Here is a 24,703-nt window from a genome sequence, read left to right on the forward strand (position 1 = left end):
GGTCTCCCTGCGTGTCATGGAGATGACTGCAAAGGAAAGGAAATCAAATGCCAAAAATCAAGGAGCAACAGGATGCTGGTATGGCCCCTCTCTTTCTCAATTGGTTCTATTTTTATAATGTGACATTTGAAAAGCCAGTGTCACTTGGTGATTTCATGTTCACCCACCTCTCCACCACCCTTGGAGCTCACTGGGTTTCCATGGTACTTATTAGCGGGAACAGCAGTAGACTTGTGGTTGCCGGAGGCAGTGGCTGTCGCCAAGCCCAGGTGCAGAACACTTAGGCCGTACCTCCCTAGAAGCAGAGCCTCCTCTCCAGCTCTGCACCCACACCACAGAACAGAACAGTAGAAAACAGCACACTCAGAGAATACAACACTGAGGATGTCTTACAAAGTAAAGAGGAGGGGGAAGCAGTCCCCAGGCACTGATTAAACTCTGATTAAGCTGCAATGTAAGACCTCCAGACCATTTGAAATTATTATTTTTGATTTGTGTATGTCCATGCACTTGAGTCTCTATTATGGACTAAACTGTATCCCCCCATTCATATGTGGAAACCCTAATGCTCAATACCTTTGTAGGTGATTGTATTCGGATATAAGCAAATGTGATTAATTCAAAATGAAGATTTGAGGGTAGACCCTAATCCAGTCAGACTGAAGACCTTCTGAGAAGTTTGTACCCAGAGAAGTTTGTGCACAGATGTATGTGCACAGAGGAAAAGACCACATGGAGACACTGAGCAGCAATGACCAATGCCAGCCAGGGGGAGAGGACCCAAAAGAAAGCAACTCTGCCTTTGATGCCTTGATCTTGAACTTCCAGCTTCCAAAACTTGGAGAAAATGAATTTCTGTTGCCTAGGCTATCCAGTGTGTGGTAGTTTGTGACGGAGCCTAAGCTGTTAACTGTAGTGTCTCTCTGTGAGCACTTAGTTAAGAACAGCCACACCTTATCCATTGCCTGCTGAATCTATCCTTTGTCCACAACATGGCTCTTGGTTTTCTGGACACAATTTGTTATAGAATTTCTTGGGGCAGTCTTAGAAGTTCTAGGCTCCCCTCTACCAAGGAGCATCCCAGGCTGCAATGAATCCCTGGCTGATGCAAAGAGAGGTCAGGTCCCAACAACTGTGCAGACAGGGGAGACTATGCCCTCGCTCCACAACAACTAATGAATAAGGTTCACCCTTACTTGTAATTAGAGAAATGTAGCCTAAAACACCAAGACACTCTTCTAAAACTGTTTGGCAAATGTTTTTTTAAATATTTTTATTAGTTGTTGATGAATTTTTTTTATTTTATTTATTTATTTGTATGTGGTGCTGAGAATGGAACCCAGTACCTTGCACATGCTAGGCAAGCGCTCTACCACTGAGCCACAATCCCAGTCCAGCAAATGTTTTGTTTACTGGGTTGTTAATGACATGTGACAACTAGGACCACAGGGGTTTGTGGTCATTCTGATACTCTGCTGGCAAGAACCTGAATTGCTCAATCTTCCTGGGTAAGAATTTAGAAATTTCAGGTTAAATAAATAAATAAATAAGACGATGAAGTACTCTTTTTGTATTACACATAGGCCCCCAAATTTTCATTCCATGCTGTGAATGTCTGAAGCAGAATTTTATATAATAGTGACCAAATTACAATAAACTAGATCTCCAACAAATGATAAGCTGATTATATTTGAATAGATTAATATATTTCAGCATAGAGCTATTAAAGATAGGACTTGAGGTGTTTTGATGTGGAAATAAAGACTTTAACTACAAAAAGCTATCTTAAAGAGTATTAGAATATATTTTATTTTTATATATAAAGTACACATTCATAAATCAAGAAAGCATGGGTTAATTAACATTCAACAAAATCATAACAATAATTACCTCTGTGTGTTAGAGCTACAGTTAAGTATTACTTTTTTCTTGCTGCTTATATTTTCTAATTTTGTATTGTGAGCACAGCCTATATAATAATGAAGAAAGGTAAGTGAAAAAAAAATAAGAGTATTGAATAACCACATTGAGTTTGAAATAAATGTCATCTAACTCTGCTACAGGTCATAGTTGTGTTCTAATTCAATTAATGAGACCACACTCTGATTTCCAAACCTCATGACAACCAACACAAGAGGACTCAGTGTTCCACAGGAAGACACATTCTTAACATAACTCTAGAGATGGTGTTCTTGGTCCTCTGTTCTTATAACATTGTAAGGTTCAGCAACTAGGACGTCTGTTTAATGAAGGGGATCAAATACTATGATTGTATCTAGATTCAGATGAATTTGTTTTTATTTATTTATTTGTTTGTTTATTTATTGATATGGAGGATTAAACCCAGGGGTGCTTAAACACTGAGTCACACCCCAGCACTTTTTATTTTTTATTTTGAGACAAGGTATCACTAAGTTGCTTAGGACTTCACTAAGTTAAAGAGACTGGCTTTGAACTGTTGATCCTTCCACCTCAGCTTCCCAAGTCACTGGGATTATTGGCACGCACCACCATGCCTGACTCAGATGAATTTATTTATACTTCCAAATAAAGTACTTGATGTATGGCAGTAATTTCCCCTATTATTGGAATCCACTTACATATATATATATATATATATATATATATATATATATATATATATATAGATATAGATAGATATAGATAGATATATAATATACACATGACATATATATATATATATATATATATATATATATATATATATATATATATATATATATATATAGTATGTGTGTGTGTAAGTATGTGTGTCTGTGTGTATGCACACTAGGGGAAGGATAAAGAATTATTTCTTAAAGTTGCAAACAAGCAAATTTCATCTGACTTTAGGATGTAATCAATTCCCATTTAACCCCATCTATATAACACACCAAAACAGGGATATTCCAAATGATAAACTATTAAATATCCTATCAAAAATATACTACAAACAAGCAAAAGTACTGTGTGTGTGTGTGTGTGTGTAGGTAGGAAGAAAGAGAGTTGTGAGGAGAGTGGGCAGGAAGGGGAGAGAGAGCCCTTTTTTGAAGTCAATGATTCAAAAAAATTCCCACCAAGATTTTAATCTCAAATTTAGACCCTTGGCTTCCCAGAATCATAGCCACAAGGAGACTCAGGGAGCATCCTGTCTAGCATCCAAGTTTACAGAAGAACCCGAGGCCAGAGATCAAATAGTTTATCCTGAGGTCTCAACTAAATAGCAGATCTGAGCCTGAGCCTACGTTCTCCAACCAGGTCAGGACTTCCCAGTGTGCCTTAATTACTTTTGTCCCTTTCAAACCCCCTCTTCTAAGTCTCTTCTTTCCAATTTTCCATGGAAGCAAAGAAGAACACATACATAAAACAATGCCAAGTTTATGTGAAGTCAGTTTCTGGAAACCACCTCCTAGAACCACCACAGCATCTTTGCCATGTTCACCAAGATCTTTTGTTAACAGATTACAAAATGACAGAGCATCAAAGAAAAAGAAGCAGTAGTACAGGAGACATATGGAGATGAGGTAATACACTTGCATAATCTACAAACATCCAAATCCATATCCGGACACCTAAAAGTAGGTTGTATTGCCAATGGCATGATGCTGCCCACACCAAACCTTACAGCTGGCACAGGATCAGGAAGCAGGGCCATAGAGTTCATGATTTTTGAATCACCTTCCTTGTTTGAATTGTTTTCTCCCATTACACATGGAAACAATCCTTCTTCATCTAAAAGCAGAAATACCCTCACACATTAAAGCAGTCCAACTTTTCTGGCCTGAAAGCATCTCTATTTCCTGAGGGTCAAGAGGTTCACCTGATTGCATGTAACTGATAATGGAGGATTAAAGTGGACTACCCAGCACCAGCAGTGAAAAGAAATTGATGAGACAGATGGAGTACTCCTATGAAAATGTAGCATGTGTTATCTATTTTAATGCAATTCATTTCATACCTTGTAGCTGATAGCTGGAAGAACAGGGGGAAGAAAAGATTTTCTTTGGCAAAGTGATAAGTTTGGGGAAATGTGAGAAAATTCAGCACTAAACTTCAGCAAAGTTTTTGAGTTTAAAAGGATCATTGGCCAAAGATCACCCTTTCAATGGCTTGCTCACATAGAGACTCTCCCTCCCTGCAGCATAAAGAGCTCATGGACTGGCAATTTAATTCAATTTTCACAATGGGAATGCAATACATAAAGACATTTTGTAGCAAGCAATTAAAGTCTCCAAATCCTAACACTTAGATATGGAGCTATTTTATGGCAACCAGGATGAAGGACATACATATTCACTTTGAACGTTTTGCAGTTGTACAAATGTATTGTGGAGTACCAAAGAGCTGAAAGTTGCAAAAATATGTCTGGTATGTATTTATTTTAAATAAGAGGATAAGACAATATAAAAATCACAGAAAGAGTTAATTTTGAAAAATGTTAGATATGTATAAAGCCTTGCTCAGATAAAATTATTCCAATGTTTTCTCCTTAAGATTTCTTTTCAATGTCAATGTTCAAACAAAATATTCACAGTTGCTTCCTAGCATCACAAAGTTCATCCATAACACATGAAAGTCCATTCATTTATGTATTCATTCATTCATAATTTTTTGAATCAGTTTTGCAAATTTCTCCCCTCCAAGGAAACCCTTGTTGCTTCTAGTATATCCAACTAACTGACAGGCTTACACCCTTCCTTGCCATTCTAGAAGGTGATTACTTAGGCAGCAGTCCTTGCAGAGCTCAAATGCAGAAAGCCTATCAGAGGGCACCCGGCAGGAGACTGTGCTTCCTCAGCAGCCTTGTCTACTTGACCTCTTCTCTTTGGGGTTAACATTTTTGTGTTATCTAGTCATTTAGAAGTAATAGAGCTCCTTAGACTTTTACAACACTCAGCCATTTGCAGTGCATTGTAGGAAACAGCATTTCATTATTTATCATAAATTACTCAGAGCTGCTCACAATGAAAGATGAGCATCAGTGAGGTACCACAGAGAAGGTCATTTGGAAGCTTGCAAAACCAAGCACTGAAGGAGTAACACAGATTCAAGACAGACTTTGCTAAAATCCTTATCTACTTCTCTGCCATCCTTTCAAAAAAAATCTCTTCTAACCAAATACACAGATATGAACAAATAACTAAGAAAGTTTACCTTGATCTAAGTCAATAAAATAAATCAACCGAAAATATTCCAAGCAAATAACACCAGTATATATCAGCTGGCATATTGTAAATGTTGATATCAGTGAAAATTATCTGATCAGTGAAAAATATAGGAGAGATGCTGTTAGGTATTAATGCTAATTTAGCATTTGCACTTACACAGAGCTGTAGCCCCTCTATCTGGTACCAGCTGGCAACCAAGTAAACCAGCGAGAGTGATGAACCTGATTCTCAACTGAAGATCCTGTATGGTGAACAAAGAGGGTGACATCTAATTTTAGCTGTCAGTATGTAAATGCACAGATGTGGTTCTCCCGTCGATGGCAGGAGCCCTCCTGCAGGCCATATGAAAGCCTCATCTTATACAGCCCTACAGATCTTTCCTCTCTTATTCCTCACTGTGACAAGAGCAGAGAGGGAATCAATAGTGTCATATTCCTTTTGAATGCTATGCAATTTCAGCATTGAATCCCAAAAGGTGCTGAGTGGATTCTGGAAAGAGAGGATCCCAGATGGAACCAAAGGGTGATGCAGCAATCAATTCAGAAAGGAGTTTTTGCCTCTGAAAAATCTGAAGGCAGCCACAGGTTAATTTAGGTGAAGCAATGCAATCAAGAGTTTCTTCTTGTTATTCTCCTTGTGTCTCTACTTGCAAATTTTTAGATATTTGAAAGCTGTTATTTTGGGTTAAATCTATGGCTGTGTTGATGTGACTCTGGATAAACTAAACATCCTTAAAACACAGCAATTCATCTGCCTTTTGGAGCACTTTGAGGCAGCAGTGGAATGAAGTCAACACTTAAAATATATCCCCACACAAATCAGAGACCACATCTGTAAATAATTTGGTACAAGTTAGACTTTACTTGTAAAGTCTTTAAAATCCAATGCCCATCCTTCCTCCCAAGTCATCCTAGAGATCTAACACCTTCTGAAAATACCACAGATATTATCACTTCCTTGCACCAATCCTGACTATGGCTTAACTTAGCAGCCTAGTTATGTCCACCCCAATGCACCTCTACCTCCTTAATCAGGTCCTGCTCCAAGGAAAGGTGAGGCTGCCCCCTTAGTTCCCAAAGAGGCCCTGTCTGCGTACCAGATGGACCCTGTACTATATCATTGGGGCAAGAACATGCAGACTTCTACAGTTGTTAATGGATTCTTACTCTCTTGGCCTTACTTCTCTTTTACTCTGAGGAAATTCTCCTTTGAAACTTTCTTTGTCGGCAATGATTACTACTTTCTGAAATGGCCCAATACACTTTCTATGTTGGAATCATATGTTTCAGCAATTCATTATTCTTTGGTACATACATTCTGATCTTCTCAACAAAAGCAGAGATGCAAATGATGAAATGTCCTTCTTATGTGTCACACACTTTACTGTTTATAGAACTGGGATAAGTCCATTCTCAGGATACAAGGATGGATTTTATATGTGTAAGATATGTAAAAAAAATGGCAACTTCAGCTGTTATCAGAAACACTCCTAATAGGACACAAAAGGTTTTACTTAATATAAACACAAGGTATCCATTCAAAAAGGCTGAAGTCTTAAAGGAGGGTGGCTGTCTGTGGTCTCTCCAGTCAAGACCATAAAAAATGAAGCTGCTGAAACCAGGAAGACCTTCTTTGCATGTATTAGGCCATGGGCCATGAGAAGCAAATCCTCAGACCTAGGATCAAGGGTATATAAATGGGAAAATCCTCGAATGCAGAACACCACCTTGGCTCTAAGCAATGGTAAAGGCCAAAGAAATGTTTCAAAAGATTCCCTTTACTTTTTGAAATCTGTATTGATGTATACAAAATGTGCACAAATCATAAGAACACATGTTGATAAACTTTTAATTGAACTCACTCATATGACTAGATCCCAGATCTAGAAGTATAATATTGTCAGTACCCCTAAGCCCCACAACTTGGGTCCCGTCCATTCACTACCTGCCTCCTTTTTAAAGATAAACTTGATCTTGACTTCTCATTGTTAAACATTATATAAACAGATCCATAATTTTGTTCTGGCTCTTTTTGCTCATCATTAGGTTTGTGAAATACTTGAGGGACTTGGAGCACAGTTCAGCATGTGCCCTGCTACTTGTCCCTTTCCAATGGCCTGTGAACTAAGATCCAACAATACGTGTAGCCTCTTCCTTTTATTTCATCCTTGAACTACAACAGGTAATTAATTCATTAATATACAGACACTTGATTGATTCATTTTGGCTATATTCAGCCATAGCACTACTACTAAAGTTATCCACAATCTGCAGACTAGAAGAGCCATTAAGCAACTCATTATACTTCCACCATCATCCATATCCTCAAATGATCAAGGCTAATATCAAAGGCCCAGGTAAACCACTCAGCTTTCAATAAGGCATTATTTCCCATGAGCACATGAAAATGTGTTTGTATTTCTGTACACAAGCATCTCACAGCAGGAATCCAACTGTCAATACTTCAGTGCTGATTCCACCAATTAAGACACAAATTCTTAAAGAAAAAAATCTAAAATCTTCACAGAAGCAAGACCAATAATTCAACTGATCCATGGAGATTATTCTTTACTTTTTCAAAACTTTTACAATTTTGAATTAGAGAGAACTCATGACCACTAACGAAAAATTTGCCAATACCAGAAAAAAGGACAATAAATTAAATACCATTCCTATTCCACAATCCAGAAATAATCAACAATTTTTTGAATTTAGTTACTATATATTAAATCTGTTAATCTACATAGCTTAATATAATCAGCATCCTATTTAATTTTCTATCCAAAGTCTTAGGTAGTAATAAATATTTTCCAATATTCTTAAAATTACAAAAAAATGTAATGATTTCATAATACCTATTATGTAAACAAAAATCTATTTTATTATTTATTATATTTAACCTTAAATGTACATGATTTAATACACATAAATGCCAAATACTTGTTACAGATTTCAAGGTTTTTACTTGAGTAAATATCTATTGTTTTTCTTGTGGAAAACCATACACACAATGTATGCTGTGAGTTTTCAGGTTCAGTTTATTCATTGTGGAGAGAAGGATTAAAGCCACATGTAAAACAACCCAAGCACAGCCTTCTTATAAATATATCAATATATCTTCACTTGCTTGCATAATCAATTTTTGAAGTGGCTTATCTTTATGGAGTATTTCCAATGCAATCCACTTAGTTTCAACAGAAACCACAATCAATTCATTGGTTTTCATAATATTTAAATACAATACCTAATTATAGTACCAAGAACATCAACATAAACAGGTTCTGGGGCTAACATAACTTACACTGTAAACACAGCTCTGGTTTAGTGAAAGGAGAAGTCTTCCCATTTGTGACTATTCAGTACAGCATAAGCATTTGTCAGTTATTAAATATAAAATAGTAACATACTGAAGAGTCCGTTAAACAGAATTAAGTCAAAATAGAATTTAATATAAACATTTCTGCACCCTATTTTTCTTTTTTATTCCTAGAGTCTCTAAATGTTGTCAACATGCCAACAAAAACTTTTTTTATATGTACAACAAATTTGGGTTAGCAAATTTTTGCCCCTCTTCTTTATGAACATAACTGTTACTCTTTGTGGCCTTTTTTGATATACCAGTTTCTAGACATTACAATCTTCCTATCTTTGAGCATGCTATTCAAACACTATCACATAAACTTGCTACTTCACTGGTTTTCATTTTCTTTTTATAAGTTTGCAAAAGTATAGTTTCCAATCATATTTCACTCAACTAACAGCAACTTTTCTTCTTTTAACTAAAAAGAACTTCAATATACAAAAATGTCAAATAACTAAGAATGAGTGGACCTACTTTGGGGTATTCCCTTTGTAGAATATCAGAGTCTCATCAATATTCCTCCTCCTCGTAGAACTCTTGGACAGTCAATCATGGGAATCTTGCAGTCTGGCTCCAAAATGGAATTGGGGTATTCTGGAGAAGACTGCGTATGATGAAACTCCCATCATTTCCTTAGTAGGGCCCACATCTTAGTGACTACAGACATGGAAGGCTATCACTCCAAATCTTCCCTGACACATTGCCATTGATCAGTCTCAGCATATGATGCAGTAACTGCTATAATCAAAAATACATTTGGAATGGGCTGAGAAGAAAATTTTGACTGAATTTTAGGAAGCAGAGAAATAAAGTCTGTAACAGTTTTCTGTCAGTGTTATATTGAATTACCTACAAGCAATCACAGGATAAAATAGTTAAGAAAACAAAAGAATAGAAGTGTGAAGATGAGGATTTTTGCTAAATTTCTAGCAATCTGTTGTACAATACAGTACCTATAGTTAACAATATGGTATTGCATATTTCTAAAAATGTTTAGATAAATCTCATGTTAAGTGTGCCTACCTCAAAAAAATAAAACAAGGAAATTCTTGGTGATCATGAGTATATTTAGTATTGCACATTGATTGTGTTGATGGTTTCATGGGTATATGTGTATGTCCAAACTCATCGAAATATACACATTAAATACATGCAATTTTTATTTATAAGTCATACCTCAATAAAGTTACAAGAAAAAGAAGTTTAAAGGAACACATTCTTTCTATTTTGTTGAAACATCTCCAGAGCTTCTCCTTGGATTGAAAACCAGGGCAATTTCTGCAGTCAGAAAGGCTCTCTCAGGATACAAGGATGGTATTATATATATGTGTAGGATATCACAGAATACACAGAAAAGCTCTCTTTTACTAGACCTGATGTGCCATTTATGAATTTATAATACCAAATCTCACTATGTATAGTAAGAGATTGAAAGGAGCAATGACCACAGATATGGCAACATTATATCAATGGACTAGGAATTGGGTTGGGAACCATTACCTGCACAATCTGCTTATCTTCCTGATCATCCAAATTATGCATATTATTCATGTCCTAGACAAAGTATATAACCACTCTAAGCCCCATTCCATTATCTGTATGATTAAGATAGGGATGCATGGGCCACAGGTCTATATATGTTTGTCTTTGAATCTGTATTTAAAAAACAAATCAGATAAAAAAATTCCCTGGCACACAGCAAGACTCCCCATAGCTCTCATTTTTATTATTACCTAAATTCTCAAGCCCCTTCCAATCCTGAGATTCTGTGAATAATCCTTCCGTGGTATTAAAAGCAAAATTTAAGATTCACAAACCCAGAGAATGTGATTCTAAAATGATCAGGGTGTGATTTTTTTTCCTTTAGTGAATTTCTAACTCCCTGGCAATTCACCAGACAATCATGACTTGGGTTGTAGGTAGCCTTGGGAAGGTTATCTTAAGGAGCAGACAAATATGTTCAGTTATAATAGCAAAAGATTGATGCTATTCTCATAACCCTGCCTCTGAGGTGCTTATGCCAAAGTAGTTGCATGGAACTCAGGATTTCCTTTTCTTAAAAATTTGAAAATGTTCTCGTAGACCCTACTACATTCATGATACACCCTATCACCTGTTAAAAAAAAAAAAAAAGTCCTCAAAGACAAAAAGACAAAATCTTATTGGAGGCTGTTAAACATGTGTTATTAAGCTTACTAACAGAATACAGTTTTGCAGATTACTTTCTAACTAATCTCATCTTATGCTCAGGAAAGGTAATATATGTTTTATGTGCAATCCCTAATCTGTTTTTTTTTTTAAAAAACAAAACAAAAAAAAAAAACTTATAATCACACAAAACGTAATACTTTGAAATAATTTTCAGGATGAAGTGTAACCTGCAGATAGATGTTTTTGAAATGTTAATGTTGCTGTTTCTAGAAAAAAAAAAAAAAGATTTTTGGCTTAAATTCTATCCAAAGTTTGAAAGACCCAATGATAATAATATTGTGTAGGAATGCCACAAAGGGGAGGGAATATTTAGGGCATTCTTTCTTTCATTAAGAATCTTTAGATTTCTGTAGATTTCAGATTTCCAGATCATTCATCAATCTCACTCATTTTACCCTCCAATTTTGGCTCTTCTCTGTGATAAACATATACACAAACGAGGCTTTTACAAATATCTAACAAGCAAATACTGTTAACGGGAAAGTGGGCTACCTTTTGGGACTAAACTTCAAAGCTGACTTGAGGTAGATTTCCATACCTCATTTTGGTGTATCACAGGAGAGAACCAGGGCAATAAAAGAGCAACAATCTCTCATTGGGATGAAAGGTCTCTGAAGCTGGGGAGCAAACCAGTCCCAATATTTCAACTAAATTCAATGGCCTGATGTGCTCTTGGATGAAAATAATCAGTCTACCCACTTCCCATTTCACTGCTATAAAAACAGTAGTGTTAATGAGCTCTTTTGGGAGTGGGTGTTATTGGCATCACGCTCATGATCCCACAGGAGGAAGTTAAAGTTCTGAGAATGAATCTACTTTTTAAGGTTACGCAACTATCATATAATAGAAGGATACAGGTTTTAGGTATTTTTGCTTTGTTCTTTTTATTTTGTTTTTATAGGTATCTTTGTTGCTCTTCTAGCAAAGTCCCTAACAAATATAGTAAGGACTAATACCCACTTTCAATAATGTTACCTACTGGAGATGACAATTTCTTGAACTAACTTTCCTTAACCAACTTGTTGTCACCACCTCCCTTCTCCACTGCTTTAGAGGAAACTATGACCCAGGACAGGACATAGCCACCAGGATGGATGCAAAAATGCCTGCACCTCCCTGCAGCTACCAGTTGAGTTATTTGATTACCTACATCAGTTGGGGTAAAAATCTTATTTATGCCAATTGTTTTGGCTATCAAATTAACTGAAATTTAGTTAAAATATTATATACACCAATGATTTATGGGAATGAAAGGTAACTGTGGTTTCTTTAAAAATGTAATTGGATATTTTGAAGAAAATCCAAAAGATGAGTTGTTTTTTATTTTTAGAAAGAAAGAAGGAAAAAAAGAGAGAAAGAGAAAGAAGACAAGAAAAAGAGGAGAAGAAAATGACTCTGGGGAAAAAAGATATGGAGAAAAAAAAACGATGAAAGATTTCCAGGGCATGGATATATTATAATGTCTGTGAATAATCTGCATTCATATGCAGATTCCTTCATTAATGTCTTTAAAGAAGAAACAGAAATATGGCATTAAAAAATGTTAAACTTAAACCAGTAGACACATACTCAGAAAAATGTCTTGGCCTTAGGTCAAGATATGAGAGAATTTATGCTGTTTAGGTTAAGTTTTATGTAAATACTCTCCTTTTTAAGGAAATTTTACTATAACTTTTCAAATCAAACAATTCACTACCAGCATTTCAAGTCCTCCAAATAGATGTTTAATAAATGAAGTAAAAAATTATAATGCATGCCATGAATTTTGAAAATTCAACTATATAAACACATATAATAGCTTATGTTCAAATATACAACTGTGTTGTGGAATGAGATAATAAGTGACATCAAAAGTTACATGATTTGTAAGCCAATCTACGTGGGAAAATAAATAGCTATTAGTCTTCCACCAAGTTTATAGAACCCTTATTTTTTAAAAAATAAAAAGCACCAAGACATTTAAGCAATTACCTAAACAAATATTATTTTAAAATTTCTATATCAACTTAAGCAGTCTAACATTTCTTATCAAAGGGATAATTTATTTAAAATAACTTGAAACAACATGAAGTTATTAAGACAAAGAAAATTTATTGAGTAGTGCTGGTATTACAGGCTAAAAAATAAAGGTCTAAGAAAATCAAAAGTGCATAAAATCTTCAGTGAACAAGTAGTGAAAGGAAAAAAAACAAACTTTGTTACAATTTAAATGAATAGGAAACGACTCTTGTATATGCTTTCACTCTGACATTACAAAGCTGAGTCCATTACAAACTGAGTGCCTTCCTGCCTTCTGCCTTCACTGTGTACCTGGTTCTGGAGCTTTCCTAGGTGTAGGTGAGTAGAGTTTCTAGAATCTCAAAACAGTGGTATTTGTCAAGGTAACACCAGTGCTGTGCCTTGCCCAATACACAGGTCTGAAGATAAAAACAGATTGAAAGAACGCGAGATGAATTTCAGTCCTATTCAGAAGCAATTCCAAAGCATTTTGAAGACTTAGATTTATGACTTTTCCCTTGCTCTTATATATTTCAGGGCCAACTTTCATGTTCCATTTTCGACAACCCAGATAGAATATTGAGATATGCTTGGTAGTGAATATGAGAGGTTATGAGAAAAAAAAATTCTACCAAAGAAATAAATTGAAAATCGGTTTTCTTTTTATTGTGGTAAGACCAGAAGGAAGGGCTGGGAAGATCCACAAGGGAGGAGAGATTTTGTTCCTATGCACACTGGATTGCCCAGAATGGCATTAATTCAAACTCTGAAAAGAAAAAAAAAAAAGAAAAGAAAAAAAAAAAAAACTCTGCTTGTGACCCAGTCTAGATTTAGAAAAGCTGAGCTCTTTAGTAACAGTGAGAAAAATTGACAAAATTTGTTTATTTCTGTTGATTTTTTTTCTTCTTATACATTTGTGGATCAACACTGTATTTTAAAGTCTATCCAGGAAAACAGCACAAATACAAATGTGGATTCACAAATCAATCCTTCAAAAGGGACTCTTCACTAGCAAAATCACCTCAAGAAGAAAGTTTAAACCACTTTGTCTTAATGCACTAAGACCAAATTCAAAGAGCCCCCAAAATAGTCTTGCCAACCTATGTCTAACCTTGCTAGTTTTTATTGTTGGTTTTGTTCTGTTGTTGTAGTGGTGGTGGTTAATATTTTTGTTGTTGTTGTTGTTGTTACTATTGTTGAACTATGAAATTCAACTTAAGTATCCAAAGAGCAAAACTGTACAGTGAACTGATTAAAGCAAAAAAGTCCCATAATCCCAGCATTGAGGCCAAGGAAATTAAAACATACTCAAATAGCAGCAAGCACTCATAAAAAAGCTCACAACTGGATTGCATAAGAAATATTGATCTTCAGCTTTGAATATTCTCACTTTGGCTACTATGCATGATTGGGGTCAGTACCCTCTATGCTGGAATTCCTTTGAAGGCCTTGACTCATATAGACAGAACATCAGGTTCAGGGTAACTTTATTTAAGTGAACTACATCTGAGCCTGCTTACAAAAGAACCAAGAATATTCTTATTGAAGTGAAGGAGTGGAGATATTGGAAAGAATAAACAGGAAAATTACTGATGTCATCAATGCTTTTAAAAATTGCAATAGGTGTGATTGGGTAAAGTTTTATTTAAATAGACTTGAGTAAATGAAAATTATCTCCATATCTTGTTTAAACTTCACTGATCCATTTACATTCATTTCTTTTCTAAATACTATTCAATATTTGGAATATTATTCATTGGAAATAACTATATAACCTTCCAAATATGACCCTAAAAATAGCCCATTAAAAGGTGCTTTTTGTCTTTGTACTTGAATTTAACTGGTGACTCTGGCCTTTTACATGCCAAGCAGTGCTTTCAGCTGAGTAAAAGAATTCTAAGACTCCACTGGCTTTAGCAACTCTGTGCAAATATTTCTAATTTAAAAATACAATTTCAAATGCTAGAAAACAGAAAGGCTGTTTGTATACTGGACAAAAGTCAGTGTTCTCCCTTACATAGGTTCCTACATTTAGCTTGAAAAATTTGAAAACTAACCTACACTTCAGACACAAAATGATTCAAAGAGACTTTGAGAAAAATAATCACCTAGTAGCAATATTTTTAAGATATTTGTCTTTAAAGATTCTGAAGGGAAGGCAAGTACTGGCCTACAGAGAAACCAAGAGATTTCAGGGACATGCAGGAAACTTTTGGTCCAGATCATGGCTCAAGAAACAAGAATCAAATTCTAAGCTCTCATCCTCCTGCTGTATAAGTGCAATCATTTTTTCTTCAATTCTACACAAAATTATTAACAGTCTTCTACACTGAACCTTCCTCACTGCAAAAATAGTTTTTGCTTGCAAGGAACCTATTATCCATTAGCAAGTGTGTTTATTCTTAGTGAACAAGCTTCTTCCACTTCAAAGAGCTATGCTGCCTTTACACACAAGATCCTTCTGATTGCTCGAAGATGAACACAAAGAAATTTATTCTTTAAGCCTTGAGATGTTCAACTCAAGAGCCAAGACTCTGGCCATTAAAGAATTTGTGGGTTAGTCTCACAAAAATAGAGCATCATCTGAATCTGTCCTCAGGTGCCACAGCACCATCCATGACTTTCATTTAAAAGAAAAACAGAAGCCAAGAAAAAAGGAAATTTCTCTCCAGGGAACTTTAGTGACATAATCAAAACAAGTAAAAAAATATGAATGTCAGATATTCAGACAGTAATTTAGCCTACAGCAGCAGTGCTGATAATCCCTTGAATGAAATCTTTATGTTCTTTTGTTAATCATCCTGCAGTCTTAGATAAAAAAATAATTAAACTATGTTTTTTCTTTAAATTACCATACAAAAATTTGTATTTAAACTTAAAATTTTTATGGAAACTATATAATAAACCTTTCATTAAAATTTTCCTTGTTGATGTATGCAAACCAGGTCAGTTTCTGCTGGATTTTCATACTTGGTTTTATCCCTGATTCAACTTCTTGTTAAAGGTTTAAAACAGAGAAAACGTCAGATTACAAATAAAGCAAATACTGCTTATATGTCTAGTGAACACTGACACCATTTACAGGTTTTCCCCCTCTTTTCCTTGGGGTAGAGAGCCCTGTCAATAATCATTACTTATTAAAAAGGCTGCCATTCCCTACTACAGGATGTAGAAAGAGAGCACAGAGAGGCAGAAATAATTACCTTAGGCTTTTCTTTAAAGACCTCCCAAGAATGGAATGAAAGGAAATCAACTAAGAACATGAAATACCCCCATCATGTGCCATCTCTCCACAGGCGCATACACATAAGGTTGGGAAGTACACCCACACTTCATTATTCATATCAACTGCATCAAAAGGATTAAAAAAAAAAAAATCTGGGGTCTTCCAGAGAGATAGACACCTATTTTAAATCCATTGAATATGCTCATACTACACTTGCAAATCCTTTATCCCTCCACAAAACTCAAGCTAGATTTGCTAAAAGGAGTCTCTAAGCACCTCCTGATGTGCTCTTAGAAATGACTGCTTCAACCAAAGCAAAGAGCTGCAAGTTACTGGCTCTACTGCCATTCTGGCTTGTGGCAGATTCCTTCCTTCCCCTTTCCTTCCTGTCTCCCAATTCATCTGCTAGCCTCCCCCGCCCCCCATAGCACACTATAGGCAAAAGGACTTGATTCTGGAACTTAGTAACAAGTACACAAATCCTATCTTTTACAAAAGTTTCAAGGGTTAAATAACACCCTTGGTAAGATCACAGGTAAGTGATGTGAAAAATTACCAGATGACTGAAAGCAAACCGGGTGTTTTTACCAGCACGGAAGAGTTAATGATGAGCACTCTTTCTTTCCCCAGATGTTAGGGCTCAAAACAGAAATACAGTATCAAGACAGCATAACTTGACAGTTTTTGCAGAATAGACTTGCACAGAACTTGAACTGGCATGCTGGGGGTTTGTCCTAAATAACCTTCACAGGTTGCACAAACTGTTCCCATATCCTGATCAATAGTCAGATAAAAAAGGTTCCTGAGAATTCTTTAGAGTAAGAATAAGGTGAGGAGTGGAGGTGGGAGGTCAATTAGCTACCTAAAACATTAATAAAAATAGAAAATATACACCTCCAAAACATAAAATGCTGTTTTGCTTCGGGTTAATCTGGTCAGTACTGGCTCCAATTGCGCCCAGGATGAACATGCTACCTCCTAAGGGTGACATGTTTCAAAAGCGTTGGATGTTCTCACCCTCCAGTGCAGAGAACTCTGTCCCAGACCACCTATATTTTACAGGAACTGAGAGGAGATGAGGTTCACACCCCACCTTTGGGAAAGGAACAAAAGCTAACGCTTGGCAGAAGTGTGTATTGGGGTGGGGGGGGGGAACCCTTCTCTTTCCACAGGACCTTAGAACCCTAGAGGTGGCAACTCTGCAGGGCTCCTTTCATATATCCTTCTAGTTAACTCACAGTCAGTGGACACAGGATCCAGCAATCAATTTCTGTACCTTGGAATGGCTACCGAAAGGCTGAGGGGTAATCAGTTTAGCCCTTCGCCTAGGATCGCCTCCTTTCCCTACCTCCCCCAATGGTTTCTAATTAACCCTTCCAGGTCCCCGCCTGGACTGGAAGCGTCTTCCCTACATTCTACCAACACCCCCAACAAATAACCATTCCCCATGGGACATAACTTCCCTTTGTGGTTTATCCTTGGTCAATTTGCGAGTGCTTTTGTCCCCTTCCTTCCCAGCAGCGGGCGGGGAAAGGGTTGGGAGCTTTGGGGAAGGCCCACCCTCCCTCCCTAACCCTCTAAAGGAACCGGATCCGGGAGCTCGCCGGCAGGTCTGCAGTGAGAAGGGATCACACTGGAGTTAACCCTTTGAAAGGAGTTGGGAGATCGGTTCTCATTTGGGACCCACTAAAGTAGGACCGGTGGAGCTTGAGGATCTCCCTCCCTTTCTCATCCCCCGGACTCCACACACAGTCCCACAACAGGCCGACGCCTTTACCCTCCGTGTGACCAGTTGCAACCATCTTCCATGCTCTGCCCCAAACCTGGGGCAGGGGGGTGTTAAAGACAGGCAGCTAAGGGGAAAGACAGCAGGAGAGCAGAAAGGAAACTCGGTAGTAAATTATAGTTGAGACAGCGTGTTTACTTACGAAATTTGGGGCTGGTGATAGTTTCTGGTGTAGTGGTGGTGGAGAAGGAGGAGGAAGAGGAAGAGGAGGAAGAAGAGGCGGCAGCATCCTGAAAGGGAGACAGGGTCCAGGAGGGAGTAGAATCATGAAGGTAGGAGGAGGTAGCATATGCCGCAGTGGGCCAGGAGGGCATCGCCTGGGTACTGGGGGTTCCTGGCACTGGGGGTCGGGAGCCCGGCGTGCTGCTACTGAAGAAAGGGACGGTGGTGGACAGGACCGTCGGGGGGACCGCAGTGTTCCGTGCTGTGGTGGAGCGCGGGCTGGCCCGGATAGGCACTCGGTGCCCGGGAAAGCGAGTGGGTGCCCGCGTGATAGTGGTCAGGCGAGTACTAATCCGGTTGGGCGTCCTGGAGGAGGCGGCGCCGGCGGCGGAGGGGGTGGCGGGGGACGTGGTTGAAGTGGTTGTGGTGGTGGTCTCCATGGCCTTGGGGAAAGAGCTGGGCTTGGAAAGGAAGAAAGGGTCCTGGCCCATCCCCTTGGAGTCCACCAGGTCGGTGGGCACGTACTCCTTGACGGAGCCCACCACGATCCATTTGAGGAGCATGAGGCTGAGCCCCAAGCCGATGAAGCCGATGAACAGAGGCACCACGCACAGCCACGTCTGCTGCCGGTTCCACACGATGCAGTCGCTACAGCGTAACTCCCGGGGGGGCTCGGCCGCCCCTTCGCCGCCGCCGTCCGGGCCCCCGCCCGCCGCCGCCGCCGCCGCAGCCGCCGCGGTGCCCTCCTCGGCCGAGGCGGCGGCTGCCGAAGCGGCACCAGGTGGCGAGGCAGCGGCCGCCCCTTCACTCATCCTAGGAGCCGGTCTTCACCTTCGCCCCCCCGAGGGCCGCGCCAGAGGCATGGGGCCGCTCGGGCCGGGCGCGGGCGCGGGCTCCGGCGGCGGCGGGCTCGGGCGCAGGCAGCGGCCGCGGCGGCCGCATGCAAATCGGCTCCCTGCCCCCACGCCCCTCCCCCCGAGAGGCGGGCGGCGGGCGGGGAGGAGAGGAGCGGGGGAGGCGACGCGGCCGGGGAGGGGGCGGTGAGGATCGCGGAAGAGGGGCGAGAGCGGCCCCCGGCGCCGCCGGTCGGTCAGGGAGCGGTGGGGCGCGTTTGCAGCCCGCCAAGCGGCCTCCTGCGCGCCGGGGCTCCGCGCCCGCTGCTGCTGCTACTGCTGTCGCTGCCGCCGCTGCTGCTGCTGCCCGCCGCCTGCGTGCGCTCCAGCCGCGCCGGCATCCTCGGGGCGCCGCGCCTGGCCCGCTCCCTGGGGCGCCCGCCCGCGCCGCCGCCGGGCCGTGCACAGCCTTCAGAGGCCGAGCGGGCTGGCCGCGGGGTACCCGGCGCCGGTGGACCGCATTCCGACACAGGGGGCCGGCCTGGCCGCCGCTCGCCTAGCCCGGCACGCCGCGTTCCTCGGCGGCTGCTCGGCGAGCCCGGGCGGTGAGGTGCACCTGTTCTTCAGCCGGCCCACAGCCAACCCTTGGCCAGCACTCTCCGGGAGAGACCAATCCGAGCACAGCGCGGAGGGCGAGCGGCCGGGCTCGCCTCGCTCCCGCCGCCCGCGGCTCCGCGCCGACACTGCCGCCGCCGCCGCCGGAGAGTCAAACTCCAGCGAGTGACGCTGCCAGTGCCACGACCAGGGCCGGGGGCACAGGGGGGTGCCCGCGGGAGCAACCCAACAAGCAGGCAGAGAATTCAAAATCACGCTAAGGCGCCGCTGCCGGGTCGAGCTTGGGGAGCAAAAAGCGGGAGAACGCGTCAGGGGGTCCCGAGCGAGGCAGATCCCGGGCCAAAGGCGGTTCCAGGCAGTCTCTGACAGCCAGGCGGGTGCGGGTGTGTGTGCGGAATCGCGGCGGACGGGCTGGGATTCGGGCAGAATAGCACCTCCCACCAACACCTAATGGTGGTTTCTTAATGCACACAAGATAAATAAATGATCCAAGCAAAACCCCGTTGGCGATGTGTGGCAAAAGCAGTTCCCGACCGATTGTGAGAAGGTCTCCTGCGCGGATCCAGTGGGGGTCAGAGACTGACGCTGCGGGGCGAACGATTGGGGGCGTGTACGGGTGGGAGGGTGCTTGTGCAATCCGCTGCCTAACTGCGTGCCATGGGTGCGGGATGCAGAGCCACCTTTGCCTCTGAGTTCCTGAGAGGAATGCTGGTGAAGCAGACGACCTTTGTGCGATCAGACCTGTCAGATCTCTCCAAGCCATTTATAACTTGCCTTAAAAAAAAAATGATTTTTTTCTTTAAATGTAGATGTGCGCACAGGTACACGCGTCACAAGACTAGCACATTTGAGAGAAAAATGTAAAACGATTTGGGTTGGTTATCTGAAATTCCGATGCCGGTTCTTTCCCTGGTGTAGGCAGGCACCTGTGTGCCTGTATCTCAGGTGCAACGTGGTACCTGTCTGGCGATCAGGGTGGCATAGAAAGGAAAGAAGAGTAAAGAGCATTATCAGCATGGTATATGCTGATGGTGCAAAACCTTGCTTGCCAACTCTTCCCGTATTTCCTAGTCGAAAGTAGAAACCGAAGAGATGTTTTTATTCACAAGTGCCAAAAAGGAGAGGTTGAGAATGGCAATGTCCTAGTACACTTCCCTAGCACTGTATGGAGCAGATGATGGAGCCAGCGTCCTCTTGTCCTGTCATACTCTCAGCAAAATGAAGTTTTCATGCGGTATCCATTTTATTCACAGGTGAAGAGGGGAATGGCACTCTTGAGGAGATGGCAGAGAGCAAAGGATGCATTGAATCAGGAAGCCCCTGGGGTTTTGTGCCTACAGAGTTCTTTGTACAGACACAGTTAATAAATTATTTTTGGTGGCAGTAATATGACTGTCACCTTTTTCAGCTATAACATTGAGACTTCTCCCATAGGAAAGCTTTTGATTTTTAGTTTGATGGAACATGCCCTAATACAGTAGAGCTGAATTATGGTTCTAAAAATTGCAAGTAAAAGAAGAAAAAAGGCCAGAATCTCTTGAATCCACATTCCTTCAACTTTCTAATGCAAGGCATTGTCCTCTTAAGTCAAAAATTGATCCAGTCCCCACCTTCTGTAGGTGCTGGGCATTTACTCTCAACCGTTCCTACATAGCAAATCAAAATGTCCCTACACTGCAGTAGATTGCTGTCACATATTTGAGACAGAAAATCACTTTTCCAGAGTACTCCTAGTGTACTTCTTTTTTCCCCCAGTATTCCTGTGGTCTCTCTCTTCATCCCTGCCCACTGGAATAAATGCAGTGTGCAAAGAGGGGTGTTGTAATGCTTCAGCTGGGCAAATGCTTGGTTTCCTGAAACCATGATTCAACCACATTCACTCCATGTCCTCTCAGTGCTCCCCAATGCCTTCTTCATCTACTTCTCCAAATTTCCTCCACTTCTCATTTCCACCTGGCTTTAACAGCTTATTCATGGTTCCCGTTGAGTTCATTTTCTCCTGGATCCCAAGCCACTGCACCCAACTACCAATCATTAGCTGCTTTCACAAGGCATCATCACTGGAGGGGGTAAAAAAGAGCCCATTGCTTTGACAGTTTTCTATTGGGGAATGGATTTTACCAGCCCATCCAAGAATGTTTGGCGAGTATAAACATTAAATTGTGGTTGTACTGTGCGGCTTTCTGGTAGCAGGTAGTAAGGACTGAAATTGGAATTGGGGAGGGACTGTCCACAGTGAAGACAAGAGACAAGTGGTGGGCTATCACTGCTCATGAGCTGCCAGTTCATAAGTCCACCAGTAAGGAGGAGTCTCATTCCAGTGACTCACAGCTTACTGAAGCAAAACACTGGATTAGGAGCATCTAGCTTCGAATTAGGACAAAAATCCATGTTAGAGTTATGCCCTTAATAGCTATAAAATCACTTTGAGCCAGTTTCCTCAGTTGTGAAATGGAACTGCTATACCTACATACTATACCAAGTATATGAGATTGTATAGCTAAAGGGACTATTTAAGCACCATTATCAGATACCTTTCTAAAAAGAGGCAGCTGTATGTGTTATTCTACTACAATTCTTTTTTTTTTTTTTTTTTTTTTTTTTTTTGTAAAATGGCATCAAAATTTCCAGACTTAGAGGCTCTGAATCCTTTCCACTCCATACACCAAGTTCAGTTGGTTGTCAAGTCATTTACCTTCTGTCTTTATGGCATGATTGTCTAGGACCTCAACATGAAAAACCTTTGATGAAGTCTCATGTTTAGAACCACAGAGATGAAATGATATTAGTGGCCAAACACATCCAATCTGTGATCCCATAAAATGCCCAGCACAAAAGTCATTTTAATTCCAATGGAGCTGTATGGAGGATGTCACTTCCTGGGGAAGACCACCCTGCCTGTCCATAGTATATATCATGTAAAAACAGTTCATGTTGAGCTAAAAAAATTTGCCTTCCAATTCTCTCACTGTTTCTTTTTACCTCATTCAATACAGAAAATTTCCAAAAATTGGGTGACAGACACGGAGATATAAGAGAACACAAAATAAAGGTTGCTACCTTCTTGAAGCTTCTATCGTAGTGGGAAAGACTCACAGTTAACAACCAAAACAGATAAATTTGTAGTATATCCAAAAGTGTGCAGTTTTGGACCACGAAGAACTTGCCTAATCTGCATGATTATACAGGACCTCTCTTCTCCAATCCCAATATCCCTAATCAACTTACTATCCCCTCCATTGCCATGAGAACTTGACACAATGACCAGGGCAATTTTTTTTTTTTTTTTTTTTTTTTTTTTTAATAAACAGGATTCTCTGGGTAGTGTAGTCACTTTAGCAATCAGTCTGTCCGCTGGGCATAGTGGTGCACGCCTGTAATCCCCACAGCTAAAGAGGCTGAGACAGGAGGATCACAAGTTCAAAGCCAGTATAAGCAACTTAGGGAAGCCCTAAGCAACTTAGTGAGACCCTGTCTCAAAATTGAAAACAATAAGGGCTGGGGAATATGACTCAGTGGTTAAGCACCCCTGAATTTAATCCCTGGCTCTGAAAAAAGTCTGTCCTGCAAAGTACTAATAGATTTTTTAAAAAATTTTTAGTTGTCAATGGAACTTTATTTTATTTATTTGTATTTATATGGTGCTGAGGATCGAACCCAGTGCCTCACACATGCTGGGAAAGTTCTCTACCCCTGAGCCACAACCCCAGCCCCTAATATTATTTTTAATGTCTACTGGAGTCATGTATATAGTCCGTGTGAAACCTCAACTCATTTCACAGAGTAAATATGAGACACTGGATAAAGTTCACCCTCTTCCATATGGTTACCTATTTCCTCATTCTTTCTTGGTTTTGTCCAGTGCTGTGAATAGAATAACATGCATTCTGTTGTAATTCTGGTGGCTATTTAAAATGAAAAGCTGATTATTTTCTTCTCAGGTGTCAACAAGTCACCTAATTTTTATGGTTTCTTGTGTGCTCTTGAAGCCTCTTGATGTAAACAATCAACACAAAAATGTACTAGAAAATTCCCCCAGCATGGATTGCACTATTCATAACCTCTTGACTTTAAGGATTTATGAATTGCAATCCAATGTAAATAAAATGAACAATAAGATACATGAACTATACAAAGGAAAACTTAGAAAGTGCAAAAATAAAGAATTTTCATTCTAACTGTATCCTAGTCACAAAAGATGATTGTAACAATATTCAAAGGCTTAAGGAATTTGGAATGTTGCCAAATTGCTCTATCATAAATTAAGAAATGCTGACTACTCTATAGCAGGATGTGGAATTAGAAGTTTTGAAAGAGGCGCTAAGAAAAAATAGATGTGAAATTTCAGCAGGAGTTGCCAGAAGATAATCTAAATTTCAAAATAGGTTAACTAAGGACTGGATGTATGGAAGGAGGATTTTCATGAAGAGCATTTCTTTAGCAGAACCGTGATCTGAGTTCAAAGGAGGAAGAGCACAAGTACACAGCTCTCTTATTTTAAGTACAGTGAGAGGGGACTCAGGGAACCCGAAGTATTAGGTAGATCCTCTTTGGATTGGGGTACTCACTCACACAACCTTAGGAAACTCAGGTCAAAGAGCTGGCCAAAGTGACCTGTGGCAGGAGAGGCTCTGTGTGTTAAGTGTTTGCCATCACCTGAAGGCATGAAGCCATGCCACAACAATAGTATCCAGAGGGATGTAGTAGGGCAAGCACAGAGAACAGAAGTGGAAGTGAACTGGAGAATCAATACTGAAGGATGTTGATGTCCTAGACACATGTCTGAGTACTTACTTTTACCCTGAATTCCAACTACCTCTACCTTCTCATATTCATGTGGATACTTCATTCTTGGCATTCACAATTACGTTTGCTGTTTGTCTATCTGGTTTTTGATCTCTTTGTTAATTTTTTTTTTTTTTTGCCTTTCTACCAAACACTGGCAGATTCCGATTTTTTCTGACTACACAGTAAATTTCTATTGTTTTGGATTGTTGTTGTTATTTTTATGATTTAGGATTGGAGGACTAGTAAGTGGAAGTTTATCTTGACAATTCACAAATCAAGTTCCTTCAGAGGACCCCATGCTTTGTGAAATCCAAGATGTCTTCTCAGCACAGTCTGAAACAAAGGAGGGGAGTTCCTGGTTCTCTTTTCCTCCCTCCAGACCACACAGTGGATTCCACTTGACCACGTGATGGTTCACAGATTTGCCACCTCTCTTAGTTGGGGGTGAGAGTGAGAGAAGCTGCAGGCATGGAGGAGATGCAAAGCTGCCTCTCAGAAATGCTTTCTCATGACTAAGGAAAAACATCTTTGTCTCAAGATTCATTATCCCTAAGAA

The 24,703-nt window shown here is 40.2% G+C and overlaps 1 protein-coding gene across 4 annotated transcripts in view; it reads right to left on the reverse strand.

Moving 5' to 3' along the window:
- Positions 1–18,723, reverse strand: part of Nrg3 (neuregulin 3) — a 1,036,772-nt gene extending 1,018,049 nt beyond the window's left edge. For all 4 annotated transcript variants that reach the window (XM_027939985.3, XM_034637010.2, XM_027939983.3 and 1 more), the window contains exon 1: positions 17,892–18,723. In XM_027939985.3, coding sequence (XP_027795786.2) covers positions 17,892–18,723 — 832 coding nt within the window. The remainder of the gene's footprint in view (positions 1–17,891) is intronic.
- Between the last annotated feature and the right edge of the window lie 5,980 nt (positions 18,724–24,703).

This window comes from Marmota flaviventris, chromosome 4 (assembly GCF_047511675.1).
Source record: "Marmota flaviventris isolate mMarFla1 chromosome 4, mMarFla1.hap1, whole genome shotgun sequence".
Lineage (NCBI taxonomy): Eukaryota > Metazoa > Chordata > Mammalia > Rodentia > Sciuridae > Marmota > Marmota flaviventris.